Source organism: Bombina bombina, chromosome 4 (genome assembly GCF_027579735.1).
Source record: "Bombina bombina isolate aBomBom1 chromosome 4, aBomBom1.pri, whole genome shotgun sequence".
Lineage (NCBI taxonomy): Eukaryota > Metazoa > Chordata > Amphibia > Anura > Bombinatoridae > Bombina > Bombina bombina.
The window spans coordinates 453,822,381-453,847,578 of record NC_069502.1 but is presented as its reverse complement, the minus strand read 5'-3'; the positions used below and the strand labels follow the sequence as shown (position 1 = coordinate 453,847,578).

General features: G+C 38.7%; 1 protein-coding gene across 3 annotated transcripts in view; it reads left to right on the top strand.

Moving 5' to 3' along the window:
- Positions 1 to 25,198, top strand: part of ARMC9 (armadillo repeat containing 9) — a 935,599-nt gene that overhangs the window by 751,271 nt on the left and 159,130 nt on the right. For all 3 annotated transcript variants that reach the window (XM_053710306.1, XM_053710304.1, XM_053710305.1), the window contains one exon: positions 21,832 to 21,936. In XM_053710306.1, coding sequence (XP_053566281.1) covers positions 21,832 to 21,936 — 105 coding nt within the window. The remainder of the gene's footprint in view (positions 1 to 21,831; positions 21,937 to 25,198) is intronic.

Below are 25,198 nucleotides of genomic sequence, written 5' to 3'. Positions count from 1 at the left end.
ATAGTCCCTAAATATCCAGAATCAGAGAACCACTGAAAATAATCTCAGGAATTAGTAGGGCCTCTGAATCTGAAAATGTAATTCTACAATTAGATGCTCATATTACAGTTTAGTTTCTTATTTTTTTTATCCTCAATAATATGTAAAAGCAAAATTTGAATAGTTTCAATTGCTAGTGGTAGTATTATAGCCTTTGTTTTCACTTCCATTTTTATTGAATAAAAGTGAATGTAAATTTGAATGAATAAGTGCCTGTTTTTTTTAAAAAAAAAAATACTTTTAAAAACAGGGGCACTTTCATTCATTTCATTTTTTACATTGAAGAGTTTTTTAAAAAAATACCTTTCTTTCATGTAATTGGCCAGAGTTCATGAGCTAGTGATGTATGGGATTTACATTCCTACCAGGAGGGGTCAAAGTTTCCCAAACCTCAAAATGCCTATAAATACACCTCCCACCACACCCACAACTCAGTTTTTACAAACTCAAAGGATCCTGTATCAGAGACCGTTTTATTAAAAATTCTCCTTATTTTTCATTTGAACATTCTCTGTTCTTTGTTAAGGAAAATTTGTTATTTTTAGCTTTTAGGAACCTAGTCCTCCTATTAACTATCGGCTAGATTAAGAGTTTTGCGTTATGAGTGAAAAAGCCTTAATAATGCTGCTTTTTCACTACCGCTGCTATTACGAGTTTTGCAGGTATATCTGTCCTGCACACTTTTTTTGCCGTAACGCAATGTAACTACTGCAGCTTTCAAAAAGTCATTTTTCAATGGGACTTCCACAGCGCCGGTATTACGAGTTTTCCTGTCCAGCCAATAAGTGAGCGGTACAGCCTATACCGTCAAGATTCGTACCGTAAACTTAGTCGGTAGTTATGGCATTTATGTCCTATTCTGCTGCCCCAAAATCAAAGCCACTATACTAAAGTTATTAACTTCTAAACCTTACCCTAAGTCTAACCCTAACACCCACTAACTTTAACATAATTAAAATAAATCTAAATAAAAATTACAATTAATACCTAAATAATTCCTATTTATAGCTAAATACTTACCTGTAAAATAAACCCTAAGCTAGCTACAATATAACTAATAGTTGCATTGTAGCTAGCTTAGGTTTTATTTTTATTTCACAGCTAAGTTTGTATTTATTTTAACTAGGTAGAATAGTTATTAACTATTTACTAACTACCTAGTTAAATTAAATACAAATTTACCTGTGAAATAAAACCTAACATGTCTTACACTAACACCTAACCTTACACTACAATTAAATCAATTACATTAATAAAATACAATTAACTACATTACAAAAAATAATAAACACTAAATTGCACAAAATAAAAAAGAAATTATCAAATATTTAAACTAATTACACCTAATCTAATAGCCCTATTAAAATAAAAAAGCCCCCCTCCCCAAAATAAAAAACCCCTAGCCTAAACTAAACTGCCAATAGCCCTTAAAAGGGCCTTTTGCGGGGCATTGCCCCAAAAAATCAGCTCTTTTACCTGTAAAAAAAAAATACAAACAACCCACCAACAGTAAAACCCACCACCCACACAACCAAACCCCCCAAATAAAATCCTATCTAAAAAAACCTAAGCTCCCCATTGCCCTGAAAAGGGCATTTGGATGGGCATTGCCCTTAAAAGGGCATTTAGCTCTTTTTCAGCCCAAACCCTAAGCTAAAAATAAAACCCACCCAATAAACCCTTAAAAAAAAATCTAACACTAACCCCCGAAGATTCACTTACAGTTTTTGAAGACCGGACATCCATCCTCAACGAAGCTGGGAGAAGTCTTCATCCAAGCGGCAAGAAGTGGTCCTCCAGACGGGCAGAAGTCTTCATCCAGACGGCATCTTCTATCTTCATCTTTCCGACGCGGAGCGGCTCCATCTTAAAGACATCCGGCGAGAAGCATCCTCTTCTTTTGACGGCTACTATAGAATAAAGGTTCCTTTAAGGGACATCATCCAAGATGGTGTCCCTTGAATTCTGATTGGCTGATAGAATTCTATCAGCCAATCGGAATTAAAGTTGAAAAAATCCTATTGGCTGATCCAATCAGCCAATAGGATTGAGCTCGCATTCTATTGCCTTATTTTTTCAACTTTTATTCCGATTGGCTGATAAAATTCTATCAGCCAATCTGAATTCAAGGGATGCCATCTTGGATGATGTCCCTTATAGGAACCTTCATTTTACAGTAGCCGTCGAAAGAAGAGGATGCTCCACGCCGGATGTCTTGAAGATGGATGAAGATAGAAGATGCCGTCTGGATGAAGACTTCTGCCCGTCTGGAGGACCACTTCTTGCGGCTTGGATGAAGACTTCTGCCGGCTTTGTTGAGGACTTCTGCCCGCTTGAAGACTTCTCCCGGCTTCGTTGAGGATGGATGTTAGGTCTTCAAAAACTGTAAGTGGATCTTCGGGGGTTAGTGTTAGGTTTTTTTTAAGGGTTTATTGGGTGGGTTTTATTTTTAGATTAGGGTTTGGGCTGAAAAAGAGTTAAATGCCCTTTTAAGGGCAATGCCCACCCAAATGCCCTTTTTAGGGCAATGGGGAGCTTAGGTTTTTTTAGATAGGATTTTATTTGGGGGGTTTGGTTGTGTGGGTGGTTATTTTTACTGTTTGGAGTTGTTTGTATTTTTTTACAGGTAAAAGAGCTGATTTCTTTGGGGCAATGCCCTGCAAAAGGCCCTTTTAAGGGCTATTGGCAGTTTAGTTTAGGCTAGGGTTTTTTTTATTTTGGGGGGGGGCTTTTTTATTTTGATAGGGCTATTAGATTAGGTGTAATTAGTTTAAATATTTGATCATTTCTTTTTTATTTTGTGTAATTTAGTGTTTATTATTTTTTGTAATTTAGTTAATTGTATTTAATTAATGTAATTGTATTTAATTAATGTAAGGTTAGGTGTTAGTGTAAAACAGGTTAGGTTTTATTTCACAGGTAAATTTGTATTTATTTTAACTAGGTAGTTAGTAAATAGTTAATAACTATTTAATAACTAATCTACCTAGTTAAAATAAATACAAACTTAGCTGTGAAATAAAAATAAAACCTAAGCTATATCTTAGGGTTTATTTTACAGGTAAGTGTTTAGTATTAAATAGCAAATATTTAGGTATTAATAGTAAATTATGTTAAAGTTAGTGGGTGTTAAGGTTAGACTTAGGTTTAGGGTTTAATAACTTTAGTATAGTGGCGGCGACGTTGGGGGCGGCAGATTAGGGGTTAATAAGTGTAGGTAGGTGGTGGCGATGTCGGGGGCGGCAGATTAGGGGTTAATAACTGTAATGTAGGTGGCGGCGACATTGGGGGCTGCAGATTAGGGGTTAATAAGTGTAGGTAGGTGGCGGCGATGTCGGGGGCGGCAGATTAGGGATTAATAAGTGTAATGTAGATGTCGGCGGCAGCAGATTAGGGGTGTTTAGACTCGGGTTTATGTTAGGGTGTTAGGTATAACATAAATTTTCTTTCCACATAGGAATCAATAGGGCTGCGTTACGTAGCTTTACGCTCCTTTATAGCAGGTATTAGGCTTTCTTTTAGCCGGCTCTCCCCATTAATGTCTATGGCGAAATCGTGCATGAGCACGTAAAACCAGCTCAAAGCAGCTCTGGTATTTGAGTGCGGTGTGGAGCTCAATTTTGCTCAACGCTGCCATATTGCCAGCTGACGCCGGGTTTTTGAAAACCTGTAATAGCGCTATAGGGAGGTTAGAGGTGGAAATAACTTGCAAGTTAGCACCGAGCCGCTCATAACGCAAAACTCGTAATCTAGCCGTATGTTATTTTAAAATCTGGATTTTAAGATTTTAATTTGCTCCTGAGGGTTTTTCCTATTTAAGATACTATCTGTATTATGTTCTAAAGAATGGTTTATCCTGATTCCCTTTTTGGATTGTACTACTATTTCTATGTAAATTGGTACATATTTTTAGGATTCATTAGCGTTTGAATATAACCTTAGGTGAGCATATTCATGTACTGTTTATGTTTTTAGCTCAGTTTTTTTCTGTGGCTGACATTACTGTTCTTTCATCCTTTTTTGTTGTTGAACAGTTGGCATAAGCAGTTTCAGATTCTCAAGTATATAACTCTGTTTATTTATTTCTGATATATTCATTTTATTAGGTTTACTCTATTATGATTTCAAATATATTTTATTATCTCTAGCTTGTTAGGATAATCATTTTTTTGATTTCTATTATCTCCACTATTTCTGGAAGTTTAGAGTTTTTTCTGCCCTACTTTTAGTCCGGTGATGTAGATCAGTTGGTGAATGTCCTGACTACAAACGCTTGTTCTAGATCCAAGGGTCTTAGATTCATATCCCGGCAGGGTTAATACAGCCATTTGGCCTTTTTGAGGTCAATTTATTGTGTACCATTTATTTCGGTAATAATAACTGTTTTTTTCAGCTGCTAATTTGGTTAACTCCAAGTGCAAGCACTGAAAAAGCGTTTTGTTTTTTTATCCTTCTAGGAGAAAACGCTACATAATTACTTGTTATTCGACTGCATGAAGGTACGGTTCTCAAACCAGTTCTTCTGGTGGGGGGCAGATTAAATTGTTTTTGGATTAATTCAGTCCAAAATCTTTTCTTTCATGTAATTAGCAAGAGTCCATGAGCTAGTGACGTATGGGATATACATTCCTACCAGGAGGGGCAAAGTTTCCCAAACCTTAAAATGCCTATAAATACACCCTCACCACACCCACAATTCAGTTTTACAAACTTTGCCTCCTATGGAGGTGGTGAAGTAAGTTTGTGCTAGATTCTACGTTGATATGCGCTCCGCAGCAGGTTGGAGCCCGGTTTTCCTCTTAGCGTGCAGTGAATGTCAGAGGGATGTGAGGAGAGTATTGCCTATTTGAATGCAATGATCTCCTTCTACGGGGTCTATTTCATAGGTTCTCTGTTATCGGTCGTAGAGATTCATCTCTTACCTCCCTTTTCAGATCGACGATATACTCTTATATATATATACCATTACCTCTGCTGATTTTCGTTTCAATACTGGTTTGGCTTTCTACAACATGTAGATGAGTGTCCTGGGGTAAGTAAGTAAGCTTATTTTCTGTGACACTCTAAGCTATGGTTAGGCACTTTTTTATAAAGTTCTAAATATATGTATTCAAACATTTATTTGCCTTGACTCAGGATGTTCAACATTCCTTATTTTCAGACAGTCAGTTTCATATTTGGGATAATGCATTTGAATCAATCATTTTTTCTTACCTTAAAAAATTTGACTTTTTTCCTATGGGCTGTTAGGCTCGCGGGGGCTGAAAATGCTTCATTTTATTGCGTCATTCTTGGCGCTGACTTTTTTGGCGCAAACATTTTTTTTCTGTTTCCGGCGTCATACGTGTCGCCGGAAGTTGCGTCATTTTTTGACGTTTTTTTGCGTCAAAAGTGTCGGCGTTCCGGATGTGGCGTCATTTTTGGTGCCAAAAGCATTTAGGCGCCAAATAATGTGGGCGTCTTTTTTGGCGCTAAAAAATATGGGCGTCATTTTTGTCTCCACATTATTTAAGTCTCATTATTTATTGCTTCTGGTTGCTAGAAGCTTGTTCACTGGCATTTTTTTCCCATTCCTGAAACTGTCATTTAAGGAATTTGATCAATTTTGCTTTATATGTTGTTTTTTCTTTTACATATTGCAAGATGTTCCACGTTGCAACTGAGTCAGAAGATACTTCAGGAAAATCGCTGCCCAGTGCTGGAGCTACCAAGCTAAGTGTATCTGCTATAAACTTTTGGTATCTGTTTCTCCAGCTGTTATTTGTATTGCATGTCATGACAAACTTATTAATGCAGATAAAATTTCCTTTAGTACTGTTACATTACCTGTTGCTGTTCCGTCAACATCTAATTTTCAGAGTGTTCCTGATAACATAAGAGATTTTATTTTTTAAATCCATTAAGAAGGCTATGTCTGTTATTTCTCCTTCTAGTATACATAAAAATCTTTTAAAACTTCTCTTTTTTCAGATGAATCTTTAAATGAACATCATCATTCTGATACTGATAATGGTTCTTCTGGTTCAGAGGTTTCTGTCTCAGAGGTTGATGTTGATAAATCTTTGTATTTGTTCAAGATGGAATTTATTCATTCTTTACTTAAAGAAGTATTAATTGCATTAGAAATAGAGGATTCTGGTCCTCTTGATACTAAATCTAAACGTTTAAATAAGGTTTTTAAATCTCCTGTAGTTATTCCAGAAGTGTTTTCTCTCCCTGATGCTATTTCTGAAGTAATTTCCAGGGAATGGAATAATTTGGGTAATTCATTTACTCCTTCTAAACGTTTAAGCAATTATATCCTGTGCCATCTGACAGATTAGAGTTTTGGGACAAAATCTCTAAGGTTAATGGGGCTGTCTCTGCTCCTGCTAAACGTACTACTATTCCTATGGCAGATAGTACTTCATTTAAGGATCCTTTAGATAGGAAGATTGAATCCTTTCTAAGAAAAGCTTACTTATGTTCAGGTAATCTTCTTAGACCTGCTATATTTTTAGCGGATGTTGCTGCAGCTTCAACTTTTTGGTTAGAAGCTTTAGCGCAACAAGTAACAGATCATAATTTTATAGCATTATTATTATTCTATAACATGCTAATAATTTTATTTGTGATACCATCTTTTGATATCATTAGAGTTGATGTCAGGTATATGTCTCTAGCTATTTTAGCTAGAAAAGCTTTATGGCTTAAAACTTGGAATGCTGATATGTCTTCTAAGTCAACTTTGCTTTCCCTTTCTTTCCAGGGTAATAAATTATTCGATTTTCAGTTGGATTCTATTATCTCAACTGTTACTGGAGGGAAGGGAACTTTTTTTACCAAAGGATAAAAAAATCTAAGGTAAATTTAGGTCTAATAATAATTTTCGTTCCTTTCCTCACAACAAGGAACAAAAGCCTGATCCTTCATCCTCAGGAGCGGTATCAGTTTGGAAACCATTTCCAGTTTTGAATATATCCAAGCCTTATAGAAACCTATAGCCAGCTCCTAAATACCCATGAAGGTGCGGCCCTCATTCCAGCTCAGCTGGTATGGGGCAGTTTACGTTTTCTTTAAAGGTACAGAATTGGCTTCAAGTTAAGGCCTCCTGCAAAGAGATTTTTTTTTCTTTCCCGTGTCCCAGTAAACACAGCAAAGGCTCAGCATTTCTGAAATGTGTTTCAGATCTAGAGTTGGCTGGAGTAATTATGCCAGTTCCAGTTCTGGAACAGGGGCTGGGGTTTTATTCTATCTCTTCATTGTACCAAAGAAGGTCAATTCCTTCAGACCAGTTCCGGATCTATCTATATTGAATCGTTATGTAAGGATACCAACATTCAAGATGGTAACTGTAGGACTATCCTGCCTTTTGTTTAGCAAGGGCATTATATGTCTACAATAGATTTACAGGATGCATATCTGCATATTCCGATTCATCCAGATCACTTTTAGTTTCTGAGATTCTCTTTTAGACAAGCATTACCAGTTTTGTGGCTCTACCGTTTGGCCTAGCGTCAGCTCCAAGAATTTTTTTCAAAGGTTCTCGGTGCCCTTCTGTCTGTAATCAGAGAACAGGGTTTCCTTTTTTGGACGATATCTTGGTACTTGCTCAGTCTTCACATTTTCGCAGAATCTCATACGAATCGACTTGTGTTGTTTCTTCAAGATCATGGTTGGAGGATCAATTTACCAATCAGTTCATTGTTTCCTCAGACAAGGGTAACCTTTTTAGGTTTCCAGATAGATTCAGTGTCTATGACTCTGTCCTTGTCAGATAAGAGAAGTTTAACATTGATATCAGCTTGTCAAAACCTTCAGTCACAATCATTCCCTTTGGTAGCCTTATGCATGGAAATTTTAGGTCTTAGGACTGCCGCATCGGATGCGATCTCCTTTGCTCGTTTTCACATGCGACCTCTTCAGCTCTGTATGCTGAACCAGTGGTGCAGGGATTACACAAAGATATCTCAATTAATATCTTTAAACCGATTATACGACACTCTCTGACATGGTGGACAGTTCACCATCGTTTAGTTCAGGGGGCTTTTTTGTTCTTCCGACCTGGACTATAATCTCAACAGATGCAAGTCTTACAGGTTGGGGAGCTGTGTGGGGGTCTCTGATGGCACAAGGGGTTTGGGAATCTCAGGAGGTGAGATTACCGATCAATATTTTTGAACTCCGTGCAATTTTCAGAGCTCTTCAGTCTTGGCCTCTTCTGAAGAGAGAGTTGTTCATTTGTTTTCAGATAGACAATGTCACAGCTGTGGCATACATCAATCATCAAGGAGGGACTCACAGTCCTCTGGCTATGAAAGAAGTATCTCGAATTTTGGTTTGGGCGGAATCCAGCTCCTGTCTAATCTCTGTGGTTCATATCCCAGGTATAGACAATTGGGAAGCGGATTATCTCAGTCGCCAAACGTTGCATCCGGGCGAATGGTCTCTTCACCCAGAGGTATTTCTTCAGATTGTTCAAATGTGGGAACTCCCAGAAATAGATCTGATGGCTTCTCATCTAAACAAGAAACTTCCCTGGTATCTGTCCAGATCCCGGGATCCTCGGGAGGAAGCAGTGGATACATTATCACTTCCTTGGAAGTATCATCCTGCCTATATCTTTCCGCCTCTAGTTCTTCTTCCAAGAGTATTCTCCAAGATTCTAAAGGAATGCTCGTTTGTCCTGCTGGTAGCTCCAGCATGGCCTCACAGGTTTTGGTATGCGGATCTTGTCCGGATGGCCTCTTGCCAGTTGTGGACTCTTCCGTTAAGACCAGACTTTCTGTCGCAAGGTCCTTTTTTCCATCAGGATCTCAAATCCTTAAATTTTAAGGTATGGAGTTTGAACGCTTGATTCTTGGTCAAAGAAGGTTTCTCTGACTCTGTGATTAATACTATGTGACAGGCTCGTAAATCTGTATCTAGTGAGATATATTATAGAGTCTGGAAGACTTATATTTCATAGTGTCTTTCTCATCTTTTTTTCTTGGCATTCTTTTTGAATACCGAGAATTTTTCAGTTTCTTCAGGATGGTTTAGATAAAGGTTTGTCCGCAAGTTCCTTGAAAGGACAAATCTCTGCTCTTTCTGTTCTTTTTTCACAGAAGGATTGCTAATCTTCCTGATATTTCATTGTTTTGTACAAGCTTTGGTTCGTATAAAACCTGTCATTAAGTCAATTTCTCCTCCTTGGAGTTTGAATTTGGTTCTGGGGGCTTTTCAAGCTCCTCCTTTTGAACCCATGCATTCTTTGGTCGTTATATTACTTTCTTGGAAAGTTTTGTTTCTTTTGGCCATCTCTTCTGCCAGAAGAGTCTCTGAATTATCTGCTCTTTCTTGTGAGTCTCCTTTTCTGATTTTTCATCAGGATGAGGCGGTGCTGCAAACTTCTTTTGAATTTTTTACCTAAGGTTGTGAATTCTAACAACCTTAGTAGAGAAATTGTGGTTCCTTTATTATGTCCTAATCCTATGAATTCTAGGGAGAAATCATTGCATTCTTTGGATGCTGTTAGAGCTTTGTATTATTTGTCATCTTTTCCGGTTCTAGAAAAGGCCAGAAAGCTTCTGCCATTTCTTTGGCATCTTGGTTGAAATCTTTATTTCATCATGCTTATGTCGAGTCGGGTAAAACTCCGCCTCTAAGGATTACAGTTCATTCTACTAGGTCAGTTTCTACTTCCTGGGCGTTTAGGAATGAAGCTTCGATTGATCAGATTTGCAAAGCAGCAACTTGGTCCTCTTTGCATATTTTTTCTAAAATTCTACCATTTTGATGTATTTTCTTCTTCTGAAGCAGTTTTTGGTAGAAAAGTTCTTCAGGCAGTGGTTTCAGTTTGAATCTTCTGCTTATGTTTTTCATTAAACTTTATTTTGGGTGTGGATTATTTTCAGCAGGAATTGGCTGTCTTTATTTTATCCCTCCCTCTCTAGTGACTTGTGTGGAAAGATCCACATCTTGGGTAGTCATTATCCCATACGTCACTAGCTCATGGACTCTTGCTAATTACATGAAAGAAAACATAATTTATGTAAGAACTTACCTGATAAATTCATTTCTTTCATATTAGCAAGAGTCCATGAGGCCCGCCCTTTTTTGTGGTGGTTATGATTTTTTTGTATAAAGCACAATTATTCCAATTCCTTATTTTATATGCTTTCGCACTTTTTTCTTATCACCCCACTTCTTGGCTATTCGTTAAACTGAATTGTGGGTGTGGTGAGGGGTGTATTTATAGGCATTTTAAGGTTTGGGAAACTTTGCCCCTCCTGGTAGGAATGTATATCCCATACGTCACTAGCTCATGGACTCTTGCTAATATGAAAGAAATGAATTTATCAGGTAAGTTCTTACATAAATTATGTTTTTTATTCTTATGGTCTGAATAGATTTTTAGAATGAGACCTTCTATGGGAAGATTCTTTCTTTCTCAGTACACTCTGTGAATTTTTTTTCAAGAGTGTTTATACCAGTTCTTTAGCAGGAACAGGGATTGGGTTTCTATTCAATTCTATTCCTTGTCCCAAAGAAGGAAGGTTTATTCAGTCCAATCTTGGATCTGAAGACTTTATATTGTTTTGTAAGAGTCTCAACTTTCAAGTTGATGACTATAAGGACTATTATGCCTTTTGTTCAGCAAGGTCATCTCATGTCCACCTAATTTTACAGAACGTTTATCCTCATATTTATTTCATTCAGACCACTTTTGGTTCTGAGATTCTCTTTTTTAGATAAGCTTTACCAATTTGTCGCTTTTCCATTTGGTCTAGCGACAGCTTTATGAATCTTCAAAAGATTCTGGGTGCCTTTCTTTCTGTAATAAGACAGTAGGGTATTGTGGTGTTTCCTTATTTGGATGGTATCTTGATATTAGCTTAATCTTTTCTTTTATTAGAATCTCTCATGAATCAACTAGTTTTGTTTCTTCAAGACATGGTTAGTGGATTTATTTTACCTAAGAGTTTCGTGATTCCTCAGACAAGGGTCACCTCTTTTGGGGTTTCTAGATGGACTCTGTGTTTATGACTTTGTCTTTATTGGACAAAAGTCAATTGTATTTGGCGTTAGCCTGTCTAACTTACAGTCTAGAACATTCCTTTTAGTGGCTATGTGCATGGAAGTTTTAGGTCTCATAACTGCAGCTTGGACGTGGTTCCCTTTGCTCGTTTTTCATCTGAGACCTCTTTTGCTTTTCATACTGATTCAATGGTGCAGGGATTGTTTTCAGATATCACAGTTGGTATTCTTAAATCCCAACACTCAACTTTCTCTGATTTGGTGATTAGACTATCATCATTTTATTCAGGAGGCCCCCTTTTGTTTGTCCTTCCTGGATTGTATTCTTAATGGATGCAAGTCTTACAGGTTGGGGAGCTGTCTGAGGGTCTCTGACAGCACAAGGGATTTGGAAACTTCAAGAGGCAAGGTTTCCAATCGATATTTTAGAACTCCGTACTATTTTCAGAGCTCTTTCAGGTTTGGCCTCTTTTAGGAGAGAACTTTTCATTTTTTGCTTTCAGGCAGACAATATCACAACTGTGGCATACGTCAGTCATCAAATAGGGACTTGCAGTTCCTTAGCAATTAAGAAGTATCTTGAATACATTCTTAGGTGGAATTCATCTCCTGTCTAATTTCTCCAATTTATATCTCAGGTTTAGACATTTGGGAGATGGGTTATCTCAGCCGTCGGTCTTTACACCCGAGAGAGTGGTATCTCTATACATATGTGTTTTCTTAATTTCCCAGGTACCTTTTCAGGTCCAGGGATCCTCAGACGGAAATGGTGGATGTATTAGCAATGTCTTGGCTTTGCAACCTGGCTACATATTTCCGCCACTGTTTTTTCTTCTTCCAATGGTGATCTTCAAGGTCATATTGGAACAGTTTCATGTGTTTCTGATAGCATCAGCATGGCCTCACAGGTTTGGTATGTGGATCTTGTCCGGATGTCCAGTTGCCATCCTTGGCCGCTTTTTCTTTTGCCAGCCCTCTTGTTTCAGGGGCCTTTTTTTCCATTGGGATCTCAAATTACTAATTTGAAGGTATGGAAATTGATTTGTGTTTAGTCATAGAGGTTTCTCTGACTCAGTTTTTATCACTATGTTGCAGGCTTATAAGTCTGTTTCAAGGAACATGTATTATCAGGTTTGGAAAACCTATATTTTATGGTGTTCTCATAAATTCTCTTGGCATTCTTTTAGAATTCCTAGGATTTTTCAGTTTCTTCAGGATGGTTTGGATAAGTTTGTCTGCAAATGTTTTGAAGGGACAAGAATCTGTTCTTTCTGTTTTATTTCCTAGAAAGATTGTTTAAACTTCCTGATATTCACTGTTTTGTTCAGGCTTTTGGTTTGTATCAAGCCTGTTCATTTATTAATTCTCCTTTTTGGAGTCTTAATTTGGTTCAAGGATTTTGCAAGCTCTTTCTTTTGAGCCTATATTTTCTTTGAAGATTATCTACTTTCTTGGAAAGTGTTGTTTCTTTTGGCTATCTCTTCTGCTAGATGAGTGTCTGATTTATCAGCTCTCTTTTCTTGCTCTCCTTATCTGATTTTTTCATCTAGATAAGTTGTTTTGTGGACTTCTTTCTTTCCTAAGGTTGTGAATTTGAACAACATTAGTAGAGAAATTGTTGTTCCTTCTTTGTATTCTAATCCTAAATAATTCTTTGAGAGTTCTTTACATCCCTTGGATGTGGTAAAAGCTTTGTAATTCTATATCGAGGTTATTAGGATTTCAGAAGACTTCTAGTCTATTTGTTGTTTTTCTTGTTTCAGAAAAGGTTAGAAAGCCTCTGCCATTTTTTTGGCATCCTCGTTAAAGCTTTTGTTTTTCAAGGCTTATTTGGAGGCAGGGTTAGAAAGGAAGGAGTAGTTGGCGCTATGCATTCCCTAATAGCCTAGTACAGAAGGATCCCTCATACAATGACCCTCAGACACAGAAATGAGACAAAAAAGAGCGGGGGGTTGTACTGGCGCTCAAAGCCTAGGGAATAGTAGATATATGGAGATATTGATAATAAAATTATATCAAGGTATTAACAAAGTAAGTGGTTAACCTTAATGATTAAGACTAATAATGTGAAAAGTGTTTTGGTTTAGTAAGCAGGCACTCTGGTAATTCTATATATCTCCTAAATACTAAGGACTAGCTCGTTGTGAAGCAGGTTGCAGTAGTAAAAGGATTAGTATATTGCCAGTACCTAAATATTATAATATATTTATCCAGTGCCAACATAAGAATAATAATTATTCACTAAAATCAAAGAGTACATAAATATACTTTAATAGACGGGTATGACCATATCCTATAAAACCATTTCATTGATAATTGTGTCATTTAAAATTCATCTGACATATATTCAACATACAAATAAAAATAAATATGGACATCCAGTGTGCTCTATAGAGACAATAATCTAAGTATATTTAAATATATTTAAAAAAGGAATTATAATGTACCTTGAAAAAACACCTCTCTCTTTGTCTAGAGTGAGAGTTTTTAAAGTTTCTAACAGGAAGGGAATAGATCCGCTCTCATAAAGGAAAGATCAAGCGTTATGGGGATAATGCCGTCTCGGTAGTAAGTGTTATCAGCTATTCTCTGATGTCCGATTGAACCTGGGTTATCTCCTTGTTTGCAAAGTTCTGGGCCCAGGTGGTGTCTTTGCTCCTGTCTTGGCGATAGTTTCTTCAGCGTGGAAAGAGCTCCGCTTCACTTCCAGATGGTCCGCGTGATTTCCGGAAGTGACGTATGTCGCAACGTCACTCTTTGTAAAGTGTAGCAATTTTTCTAAGTGAATTCTCACCAAGTGACACTGTGTCTAACTGAAGTGTGGTTAATCCTGGATATCCTTGAACCTCAAAGTGGGGGACACATTAGTTGCGTCCAGGAAAAAATTATTTTTTTACGGTGTCCAGTTGGTAGATATAACGGTCTGGAGTTAGGAGATGTATTGTGCAGTTCAGCCCGTTATACGTGGCTTAAAGTGCAAAGAAAAAAGTTGGATTCAGATCAAAAAATGCAATTCCATTCAACACGTTTAACCCCTAACCTGGGGCTTTTTCAAGAATCTTGAAAAAGCGGAGCTCCTTCCACGCCGAAGAAACTATCGCCAAGACAGGAGCAAAGACACCACCTGGGCCCAGAACTTTGTAAACAAGGAGATAACCCAGGCTCAATCGGACATCGGAGAACAGCTGATAACACTACCGAGACGGCATTATCCCCATAATGCTTGATCTTTCCTTTATGAGAGCAGATCCATTCCCTTCCTGTTAGAAACTTTAAAAACTCTCACTCTAGACGTAGAGAGAGGTGTTTTTTCAAGGTACATTATTATTCCTTTTTTAAATATATTTAAATATACTTAGATTATTGTCTCTATAGAGCACACTGGACGTCCAGATTTATTTTTATTTGTATGTTGAATATATGTCAGATGAATTTTAAATGACACAATTTTATATGAAATGGTTTTATAGGATATGGTCATACCCGTCTATTAAAGTATATTTATGTACTCTTTGATTTTAGTGAATAATTATTATTCTTATGTTGGCACTGGATACATGGGTACTGGCAATATACTAATCCTTTTATTTGGAGGCAGGGCAGGTTCCGCCTCAGAGATTTTCAGCTCATTCTGCTAAGTTCAGTCGCCATTTCTTGGGCTTTTTCAGAATGAAGCTTCAGATGATCAAATTTGCAAAGCAGTATTTGGTCTTCTTTGCATACTTTTATTGTTTTTACCATCTTAATGTATTTTGCTTCTTCTGAAGCAGTCTTTGGTAGAAAAGTTCTTCAGGCAGCTGTTTCTTTCATGTAATTAACAAGAGTCCATGAGCTAGTGACGTATGGGATATACATTCCTACCAGGAGGGGCAAAGTTTCCCAAACCTTAAAATGCCTATAAATACACCCCTCACCACACCCACAAATTAGTTTTACAAACTTTGCCTCCAAGGGAGGTGGTGAAGTAAGTTTGTGCTAGATTCTACGTTGATATGCGCTCCGCAGCAAGTTGGAGCCCGGTTTTCCTCTCAGCGTGCAGTGAATGTCAGAGGGATGTGAAGAGAGTATTGCCTATTGAATGCAGTGATCTCCTTCTACGGGGTCTATTTCATAAGGTTCTCTGTTATCGGTCGTAGAGATTCATCTCTTACCTCCCTTTTCAGATCGACGATATACTCTTATATTTACCATTACCTCTACTGATTCTCGTTTCAGTACTGGTTTGGCTTTCTACAAACATGTAGATGAGTGTCCTGGGGTAAGTAAGTCTTATTTTCTGTGACACTCTAAGCTATGGTTGGGCACTTTATTTATAAAGTTCTAAATATATGTATTCAAACATTTATTTGCCTTGACTCAGAATGTTCAACTTTCCTTATTTTCAGACAGTCAGTTTCATATTTGGGATTATGCATTGAATTATCATATTTTTCTTACCTCAAAAATTTGACTTTTTTCCCTGTGGGCTGTTAGGCTCGCGGGGGCTGAAAATGCTTCATTTTATTGCGTCATTCTTGGCGCGGACTTTTTTGGCGCAAAAATTCTTTTCCGTTTCCGGCGTCATACGTGTCGCCGGAAGTTACGTCATTTTTTGACGTTATTTTGCGCCAAAGATGTCGGCGTTCCGGATGTGGCGTCATTTTTGGCGCCAAAAGCATTTAGGCGCCAAATAATGTGGGCGTCATATTTGGCGCTAAAAAATATGGGCGTCGCTTTTGTCTCCACATTATTTCAGTCTCATTTTTCATTTGCTTCTGGTTGCTAGAAGCTTGATATTTGGCATTCTTTCCCATTCCTGAAACTGTCTTATAAGGAATTTGATCTATTTTGCTTTATATGTTGTTTTTTCTCTTACATATTGCAAGATGTCTCACGTTGCATCTGAGCCAGAAGATACTACAGGAAAATCACTGCCTGCTGGATCTACCAAAGCTAAGTGTATCTGCTGTAAATTTTTGGTAGCTATTCCTCCAGCTGTTGTTTGTAATAATTGTCATGACAAACTTGTTAAAGCAGATAATATTTCCTTTAGTAATGTACCATTGCCTGTTGCAGTTCCCTCAACATCTAAGGTGCAGAATGTTCCTGATAACATAAGAGATTTTGTTTCTGAATCCATAAAGAAGGCTTTGTCTGTTATTTCTCCTTCTAGTAAACGTAAAATGTCTTTTAAATCTTCTCTCTCTACAGATGAATTTTTAAATGAACACCATCATTCTGATTCTTTGGACTCTTCTGGTTCAGAGGATTCTATCTCAGAGATTGATGCTGATAAATCTTCATATTTATTTAAGATGGAATTTATTCGCTCTTTACTTAAAGAAGTACTAATTGCTTTAGAAATAGAGGATTCTAGTCCTCTTGATACTAATTCTATACGTTTGGATAAGGTTTTTAAAGCTCCTGCGGTTATTCCAGAAGTTTTTCCTGTTCCTAATGCTATTTCTGCAGTGATTTCCAAAGAATGGGATAAATTGGGTAATTCATTTACTCCTTCTAAACGTTTTAAGCAATTATATCCTGTTCCGCCTGACAGGTTAGAATTTTGGGACAAAATCCCTAAAGTTGATGGGGCTATTTCTACCCTTGCTAAACGTACTACCATTCCTACGTCAGATGGTACCTCGTTTAAGGATCCTTTAGATAGAAAAATTGAATCCTTTCTAAGAAAAGCTTATCTGTGTTCAGGTAATCTTCTTAGACCTGCTATATCATTGGCTGATGTTGCTGCAGCTTCAACTTTTTGGTTGGAAACCCTAGCGCAACAAGTAGCAAATCGTGATTCTCATGATATTATTATTATTCTTCAGCATGCTAATAATTTTATCTGTGATGCCATTTTTGATATTATTAGAGTTGATGTTAGGTTTATGTCTCTAGCTATCTTAGCCAGAAGAGCTTTATGGCTTAAAACTTGGAATGCTGATATGGCTTCTAAATCAACTCTACTTTCCATTCTTTCCAGGGAAACAAATTATTTGGTTCTCAGTTGGATTCTATTATTTCAACTGTTACTGGTGGGAAAGGAACTTTTTTACCACAGGATAAAAAATCTAAAGGTAAAAACAGGGCTAACAATCGTTTTCGTTCCTTTCGTTTCAACAAAGAACAAAAGCCTGATCCTTCGTCCTCAGGAGCAGTTTCAGTTTGGAAACCATCTCCAGTCTGGAATAAATCCAAGCCTGCTAGAAAGGCAAAGCCTGCTTCTAAGTTCACATGAAGGTACGGCCCTCATTCCAGTTCAGCTGGTAGGGGGCAGGTTACGTTTTTTCAAAGAAATTTGGATCAATTCTGTTCACAATCTTTGGATTCAGAGCATTGTTTCAGAAGGGTACAGAATTGGTTTCAAGATGAGACCTCCTGCAAAGAGATTTTTTCTTTCCCGTGTCCCAGTAAATCCAGTGAAAGCTCAAGCATTTCTGAATTGTGTTTCAGATCTAGAGTTGGCTGGAGTAATTATGCCAGTTCCAGTTCCGGAACAGGGGATGGGGTTTTATTCAAATCTCTTCATTGTACCAAAGAAGGAGAATTCCTTCAGACCAATTCTGGATCTAAAATTATTGAATCGTTATGTAAGGATACCAACGTTCAAGATGGTAACTGTAAGGTCTATATTGCCTTTTGTTCAGAAAGGGAATTATATGTCCACAATAGATTTACAGGATGCATATCTGCATATTCCGATTCATCCAGATCATTTTCAGTTCCTGAGATTCTCTTTTCTAGACAAGCATTACCAATTTGTGGCTCTACCGTTTGGCCTTGCTACAGCTCCAAGAATTTTCACAAAGATTCTCGGTGCCCTTCTGTCTGTAATCAGAGAACAGGGTATTGTGGTATTTCCTTATTTGGACGATATCTTGGTACTTGCTCAGTCTTTACATTTAGCAGAGTCTCATACGAATCGACTTGTGTTGTTTCTTCAAGATCATGGTTGGAGGATCAATTTACCAAAAAGTTCTTTGATTCCTCAAACAAGGGTAACCTTTCTGGGTTTCCAGATAGATTCAGTGTCCATGACTCTGTCTTTAACAGACAAGAGACGTCTAAAATTGATTACAGCTTGTCGAAACCTTCAGTCACAATCATTCCCTTCGGTAGCCTTATGCATGGAAATTCTAGGTCTTATGACTGCTGCATCGGACGCGATCCCCTTTGCTCGTTTTCACATGCGACCTCTTCAGCTCTGTATGCTGAACCAATGGTGCAGGGATTACACGAAGATATCTCAATTAATATCTTTAAAACCGATTGTTCGACACTCTCTAACGTGGTGGACAGATCACCATCGTTTAATTCAGGGGGCTTCTTTTGTTCTTCCGACCTGGACTGTAATTTCAACAGATGCAAGTCTCACAGGTTGGGGAGCTGTGTGGGGATCTCTGACGGCACAGGGAGTTTGGGAATCTCAGGAGGTGAGATTACCGATCAATATTTTGGAACTCCGTGCAATTTTCAGAGCTCTTCAGTTTTGGCCTCTTCTGAAGAGAGAATCGTTCATTTGTTTTCAGACAGACAATGTCACAACTGTGGCATACATCAATCATCAAGGAGGGACTCACAGTCCTCTGGCTATGAAAGAAGTATCTCGAATTTTGGTTTGGGCGGAATCCAGCTCCTGTCTAATCTCTGCGGTTCATATCCCAGGTGTAGACAATTGGGAAGCGGATTATCTCAGTCGCCAAACGTTGCATCCGGGCGAATGGTCTCTTCACCCAGAGGTATTTCTTCAGATTGTTCAAATGTGGGGGCTTCCAGAGATAGATCTGATGGCCTCTCATCTAAACAAGAAACTTCCCAGGTATCTGTCCAGATCCCGGGATCCTCAGGCGGAGGCAGTGGATGCATTATCACTTCCTTGGAAGTATCATCCTGCCTATATCTTTCCGCCTCTAGTTCTTCTTCCAAGAGTAATCTCCAAGATTCTGAGGGAATGCTCGTTTGTTCTGCTAATAGCTCCGGCATGGCCTCACAGGTTTTGGTATGCGGATCTTGTCCGGATGGCATCTTGCCAACCATGGACTCTTCCGTTAAGACCAGACCTTCTGTCGCAAGGTCCTTTTTTCCATCCGGATCTGAAATCCTTAAATTTAAAGGTATGGAGATTGAACGCTTGATTCTTAGTCAAAGAGGTTTCTCTGACTCTGTGATTGATACTATGTTACAGGCTCGTAAATCTGTATCTAGAGAGATATATTATAGAGTCTGGAAGACTTATATTTCTTGGTGTCTTACTCATCATTTTTCTTGGTATTCTTTTAGAATTCCGAGAATATTACAATTTCTTCAGGATGGTTTAGATAAGGGTTTGTCCGCAAGTTCCTTGAAAGGACAAATCTCTGCTCTTTCTGTTCTTTTTCACAGAAAGATTGCTATTCTTCCTGATATTCATTGTTTTGTACAAGCTTTGGTTCGTATAAAACCTGTCATTAAGTCAATTTCTCCTCCATGGAGCTTGAATTTGGTTCTGGGAGCTCCTCAAGCTCCTCCGTTTGAACCTATGCATTCATTGGACATTAAATTGCTTTCTTGGAAAGTTTTGTTCCTTTTGGCCATCTCTTCTGCCAGAAGAGTTTCTGAATTATCTGCTCTTTCTTGTGAGTCTCCTTTTCTGATTTTTCATCAGGATAAGGCGGTGTTGCGAACTTCTTTTCAATTTTTACCTAAGGTTGTGAATTCCAACAACATTAGTAGAGAAATCGTGGTTCCTTCATTATGTCCTAATCCTAAGAATTCTAAGGAGAAATCGTTACATTCTTTGGATGTTGTTAGAGCTTTGAAATATTATGTTGAAGCTACTAAATCTTTCCGAAAGACTTCTAGTCTATTTGTCATCTTTTCTGGTTCTAGAAAAGGCCAGAAAGCTTCTGCCATTTCTTTGGCATCCTGGTTGAAATCTTTAATTCATCTTGCCTATGTTAAATCGGGTAAGACTCCGCCTCAGAGGATTACAGCTCATTCTACTAGGTCAGTTTCTACTTCCTGGGCGTTTAGGAATGAAGCTTCAGTTGATCAGATTTGCAAAGCAGCGACTTGGTCCTCTTTGCATACTTTTACTAAATTCTACCATTTTGATGTATTCTCTTCTTCTGAAGCAGTTTTTGGTAGAAAGGTACTTCAGGCAGTGGTTTCGGTTTGAATCTTCTGCTTATGTTTTTCATTAAACTTTATTTTGGGTGTGGATTATTTTCAGCAGGAATTGGCTGTCTTTATTTTATCCCTCCCTCTCTAGTGACTCTTGTGTGGAAAGATCCACATCTTGGGTATTCATTATCCCATACGTCACTAGCTCATGGACTCTTGTTAATTACATGAAAGAAAACATAATTTATGTAAGAACTTACCTGATAAATTCATTTCTTTCATATTAACAAGAGTCCATGAGGCCCACCCTTTTTTGTGGTGGTTATGATTTTTTTGTATAAAGCACAATTATTCCAATTCCTTATTTTATATGCTTCGCACTTTTTTCTTATCACCCCACTTCTTGGCTATTCGTTAAACTAATTTGTGGGTGTGGTGAGGGGTGTATTTATAGGCATTTTAAGGTTTGGGAAACTTTGCCCCTCCTGGTAGGAATGTATATCCCATACGTCACTAGCTCATGGACTCTTGTTAATATGAAAGAAATGAATTTATCAGGTAAGTTCTTACATAAATTATGTTTTCAGTTGGATTCTACTGCTTTTGATTTAAGTTTTTTTTTTTTCGAGAAAAACTTTATTATTGTGTGGATTTAATTTCTCAGTGGAAGTAGCTGTTGTTATTTTATCCCCTCCCTCTCTAGTGAATCTTCTGTGGTCTTCCACATCTTGGGTATTTCTATCCCATACATCACTAGCTCATGGACTCTTGCTAATTACATGAAAGAAAACCTAATTTATGTAAGAACTTACCTGATAAATTAATTTCTTTCATATTGGCAAGAGTCCATGAGGCCCACCCTTTTTATGGTGGTTATTTTTTTTTTGTATAAAAAAAGTTTTCCGGTTCCTCTTTTTGTATGCTTTTTTACTCCTTTTATGATCACCTTACTACTTGGCTATTTGTTAAACTGAGTTGTGGGTGTGGTGGGAGGTGTATTTATAGGTATTTTGAGGTTTGGGAAACTTTGCCCCCTCCTGGTAGGAATGTATATCCCATACGTCACTAGCTCATGGACTCTTGCCAATATGAAAGAAATTAATTTTTCAGGTAAGTTCTTACATAAATTATGTTTTTTTTTTAGGAAAACAGACCAGTGATCCTCCGCCCGCAGCTCCTCTGTACTTAGAGGCGTCCAGCTCGTGAGGCCACACAACGATTGGAGAAAGACGGTTTTGTCATCAATATGCTTAATACAGCATGAGAAGTGGGCGGAGGATCGCCAGTCTTATTTTCCTAAAGAAAAAGGTAAGTATTTTTTTTAAAAAATGCTTCAATTATTTTTAAAGAAACGGGCACTTATTCATTCAATTTAAAAAAAAAACTGTGAGCGTTTTATGTAGTAAGAACAACTTCTCACTGTTATTTGATTTCATGCTTTAATATTATTTTTTATGTAAGCTGCTTGGTTGTTCACACATTTACAAAATTACATTGTCTTTTGAGATATGAGTTGTCAAGCTGTTGGACTAAACTAAATGTACACTCCAGAACAAATGAAAATGTAACACACATAGAATGAAAACATTTAATTTGATAGGATAACACCCCACACATGTCACCTAACCCTGTGTAATAGTGTCCCACAGTGTGAGCCTATATGAGAACAGCTAGTCACTCTACTCTTTCTCTGTCTCTTATTGTATTTAGGAGGAACAAGATGTCATGGAAGCTGATCTAGACAAGGATGAAGCTATACAACCTCATAATGGAGAACTGACTGGAGAGAAGCTTCTGATTACAGAATATCTTGGGGTATGAAGTCAGAGTGAATGTTTTTCATATTGGAACATTTTAACCTTTTTGAAATTGAGTGCTCTTATTGAGGTTTTAAGGGAACATTAGTAATTTAAAACTGTCATTTCCATCTTTAATACGAGGAGAGCCAAATACCTCCCCAACTCCCCTCATCCCCCAGTCATTCTTTGCCTTTCATCACAGTAGGATGGCAGAGAAGTGTCGTAAGATTCAGAGTAGTCTCTTATGGAGAGTAGTACCCTTCGGAATGGGACTGGAGTTTTAAGTAGGCTTGTCAGCCTCTCAATAAAAGCATTGATGAATGTTAGGGTCTGGAGATGCAGGGAGAGTCTTTCTGTGAAACCATCCAGACTCATATTAACAGCTCCTTATGCAATCAGTGTTGACGAGTTTCACTGGCTGCTTTCTATCACTCAAGTCCATGTCAGGAGCGATGCTACAACACTGTCAAACTTGAGAGGCCGTGTTCCTGGTCTACGGCATATATTCTGCTAAGAAGGTAATTATACCTGTAATGAAAATGCAAGAAGACAGGGTCACAGTGTGACTCCTTTTATCTGTATAGAATCAAGGGTTAATATCTCTGGAAGGTGATTATTAACAGTGGGGGATTTATACATGATTGCTTTATTGTGTTTTTTGCCGCAACATGTGTGAGATGTGGCTCTGGCAATGTGTGAACAGTCAGGTTCTTCCTTCATTTTGATTACTGTTTAGTTTGGCAAGTTTTTTCTCGGCTGCATAGGCGGTCCTGCATGGCACTCCATGTGACCGGGTGTGGCCTCATTCTCTTCATTTTCCTGACCATCGGTTGCAGGAGACAAAAGCGGTTTCTCTGTGGACCTGGGTCATAGGAGGTGGTGAGTGCCCTGGCCATTGAGGTATAAAGGAGGCGCCTGTGTTTATTGTGATGAGGCTACGGTATATCCGCCTGCTCAACTATGTTCCACATGCCTTGATAAAATAGTGATATCTAAAAAGAACAAGTCGTTTAGTACCACTGAGCCATCCACTTCTGAGGGGTCTCTGTCCCGCGAGGTGCTTTCCCTACAATCATCTCCCATTACACATGCAGCTCCCAAGTGCACTACTAATCCTCCTGCGGAAGGGGCCCTGTGGCCGCCAGGTTTTGCTGATCACTTGCAAATGGCTGTCTGCGAAAGGTTAAACATTGCTATCCTTCCCAGGGGTCATCTACTCCATTGGATGTATCTGAGTATAGATTATCCGCTGATGCAGAGGACTCTGATACTTCAAAGGACTTTCTCTCTGGGTCGGAATCTGCGGCCTCTAAACGTCCGGCTGCGGAGGAACCAGACTTTAGGTTCAGGATGGAGCACATACGCTTTTTATTAAAAGAGGTGTTGGCTACTCTAGAGGTTCCGGAACCGAAGTTACCGGAGGAACCTTCTATTCCTAAGCTTTATAAAGTTTATGAGGACCGGGTGGTGCCCCAGACTTTCCCGGCTCCCGTAAAGATGGCGAATATTATAAAAATTAATGTGAGAGACTTGGTTCCTCTTTTTCCCCTTCTTCTTCGTTTAAGAAATTGTTCCTGATTCTCAGCTAGAATTGTGGGGATCTGTCCCTAAAGTGGATGGAGCTATCTCCACACTCGCTAAGCGCACCACTATCAAACTCGAGGATAGTTCGTCATTTAAGGAAAGTTAAGAAAGATGTTTCAGCTCACAGGGTTCGTATTTCAGCCTGCAGCGGCGGTCTCTAAGGTGGCGGGAGCCACTACCTATTGGTGTGACTCTCTGGCAGAGATGATCAAGTTGGAGGCTCCCCTCTATGAGATACAGGAAAGAATTAAGACTCTGAGGGTAGTTAATTCGTTTATCTGTGATGCAAATATGAAGATTATTCACTTGAATGCCAAGACATCAGGCTTTTCTGTTCTGGCTCGGAGGGCCCTGTGGTTGAAGTCGTGGTCTGCTGACATGACGTCCAAATCTAGATTACTTTCCTTTCCATTTATGGGAGTTTCTTTTCGGTCCAGACCTGGACTCTATCATATCCACGGTCATGGGGGGCAAGGGTGCCTTTCTACTGCAGGATAAGAAGAATAAACCTAAGGGTCCTAATTTTCGTCCCTTTCGTTCGGATAAGTCCCAACAACAGCAGCCTGCCACGAAGCCCAAGCAGTCCAAGGGATCTTGGAAACCATCTCAGTCTTGGAACAAAACCAAGCAGAGCAAGAAGCCCGCCGAGACAAAATCGGCATGAAGGGGCGGCCCCCGATCCATCTCTGGATCTCGTAGGGGACAGACTATCTATTTTCGCAGAGGCTTGGATGAGAGATGTGCAGGATCCTTGGGTTTTGGAGGTTATTGCACAGGGTTACAGGATAGGTTTCAAAACTCACCCTCCCAGGGGCAGATTCCTCTTGTCAAATCTATCATCAAGACCAGAGAAATGACATGCCTTTCTAGAGTGCGTGAGGAATCTCTCCTCTCTAGGAGTATTTGTACCGGTACCTCTATCAGAAAGAGGTCTAGGGTACTATTCAAACCTTTTCGTGGTCCCAAAGAAGGAGGGCACGTTTCGCCCGATTCTAGACCTAAAGTGCTTAAACAAGTTTCTGTCGGTCCCATCGTTGAAGATGATAAGGTCTATTCTGCCCTTAGAGTAGTGGATATATAGGAGCGCCAAAGGCTAAGGTATAATACAGGTTTCTGTGCTATGGCATACCATTAATTTACTAATTGTCTGCTTCAGTCAATAGATGGTGCTCTTACTGTGTTAATCACTGCTGCAGTCTGTGGAAGAATGAAAATGTAATCTGAGCACGGTGTGCTACTCTGTTGATTTTATTTTTTCAAGTTTTGCCGTATCTACAACTGGATTACCTCACCAGACCATCCGGTCTCCTTCCTGCTCTGCTCACAGGCGATCTTGGACACAGCCTTCTATTCATCCGGATCTCCTCTATGACTCAACTATTTCCCTGTGTGTTTACACGTTACCGTAAGTCTCTGCAGTTCAACTCCACTTCGGACGCCAGCTCACACACGCTACAGCTCACCTTTGCCTTGCTTCTCCTACAGACATCAGCTGAAAGACGCTGCAGCTCTGCATAAGCAGGAATACTCTCTCCTTAAAGAAGAATCTTTAACCGTCCATGTCTTCAATCTGACTAGGATACTGGATCAGGACATATCCCCTAGGATTTTTGTTTTAACTGGATTTTTTTGTTTCAACGGGATATTTATAAGGACTTATCAAATTGGGTTTGAACAATCCAATCAAAGACTGT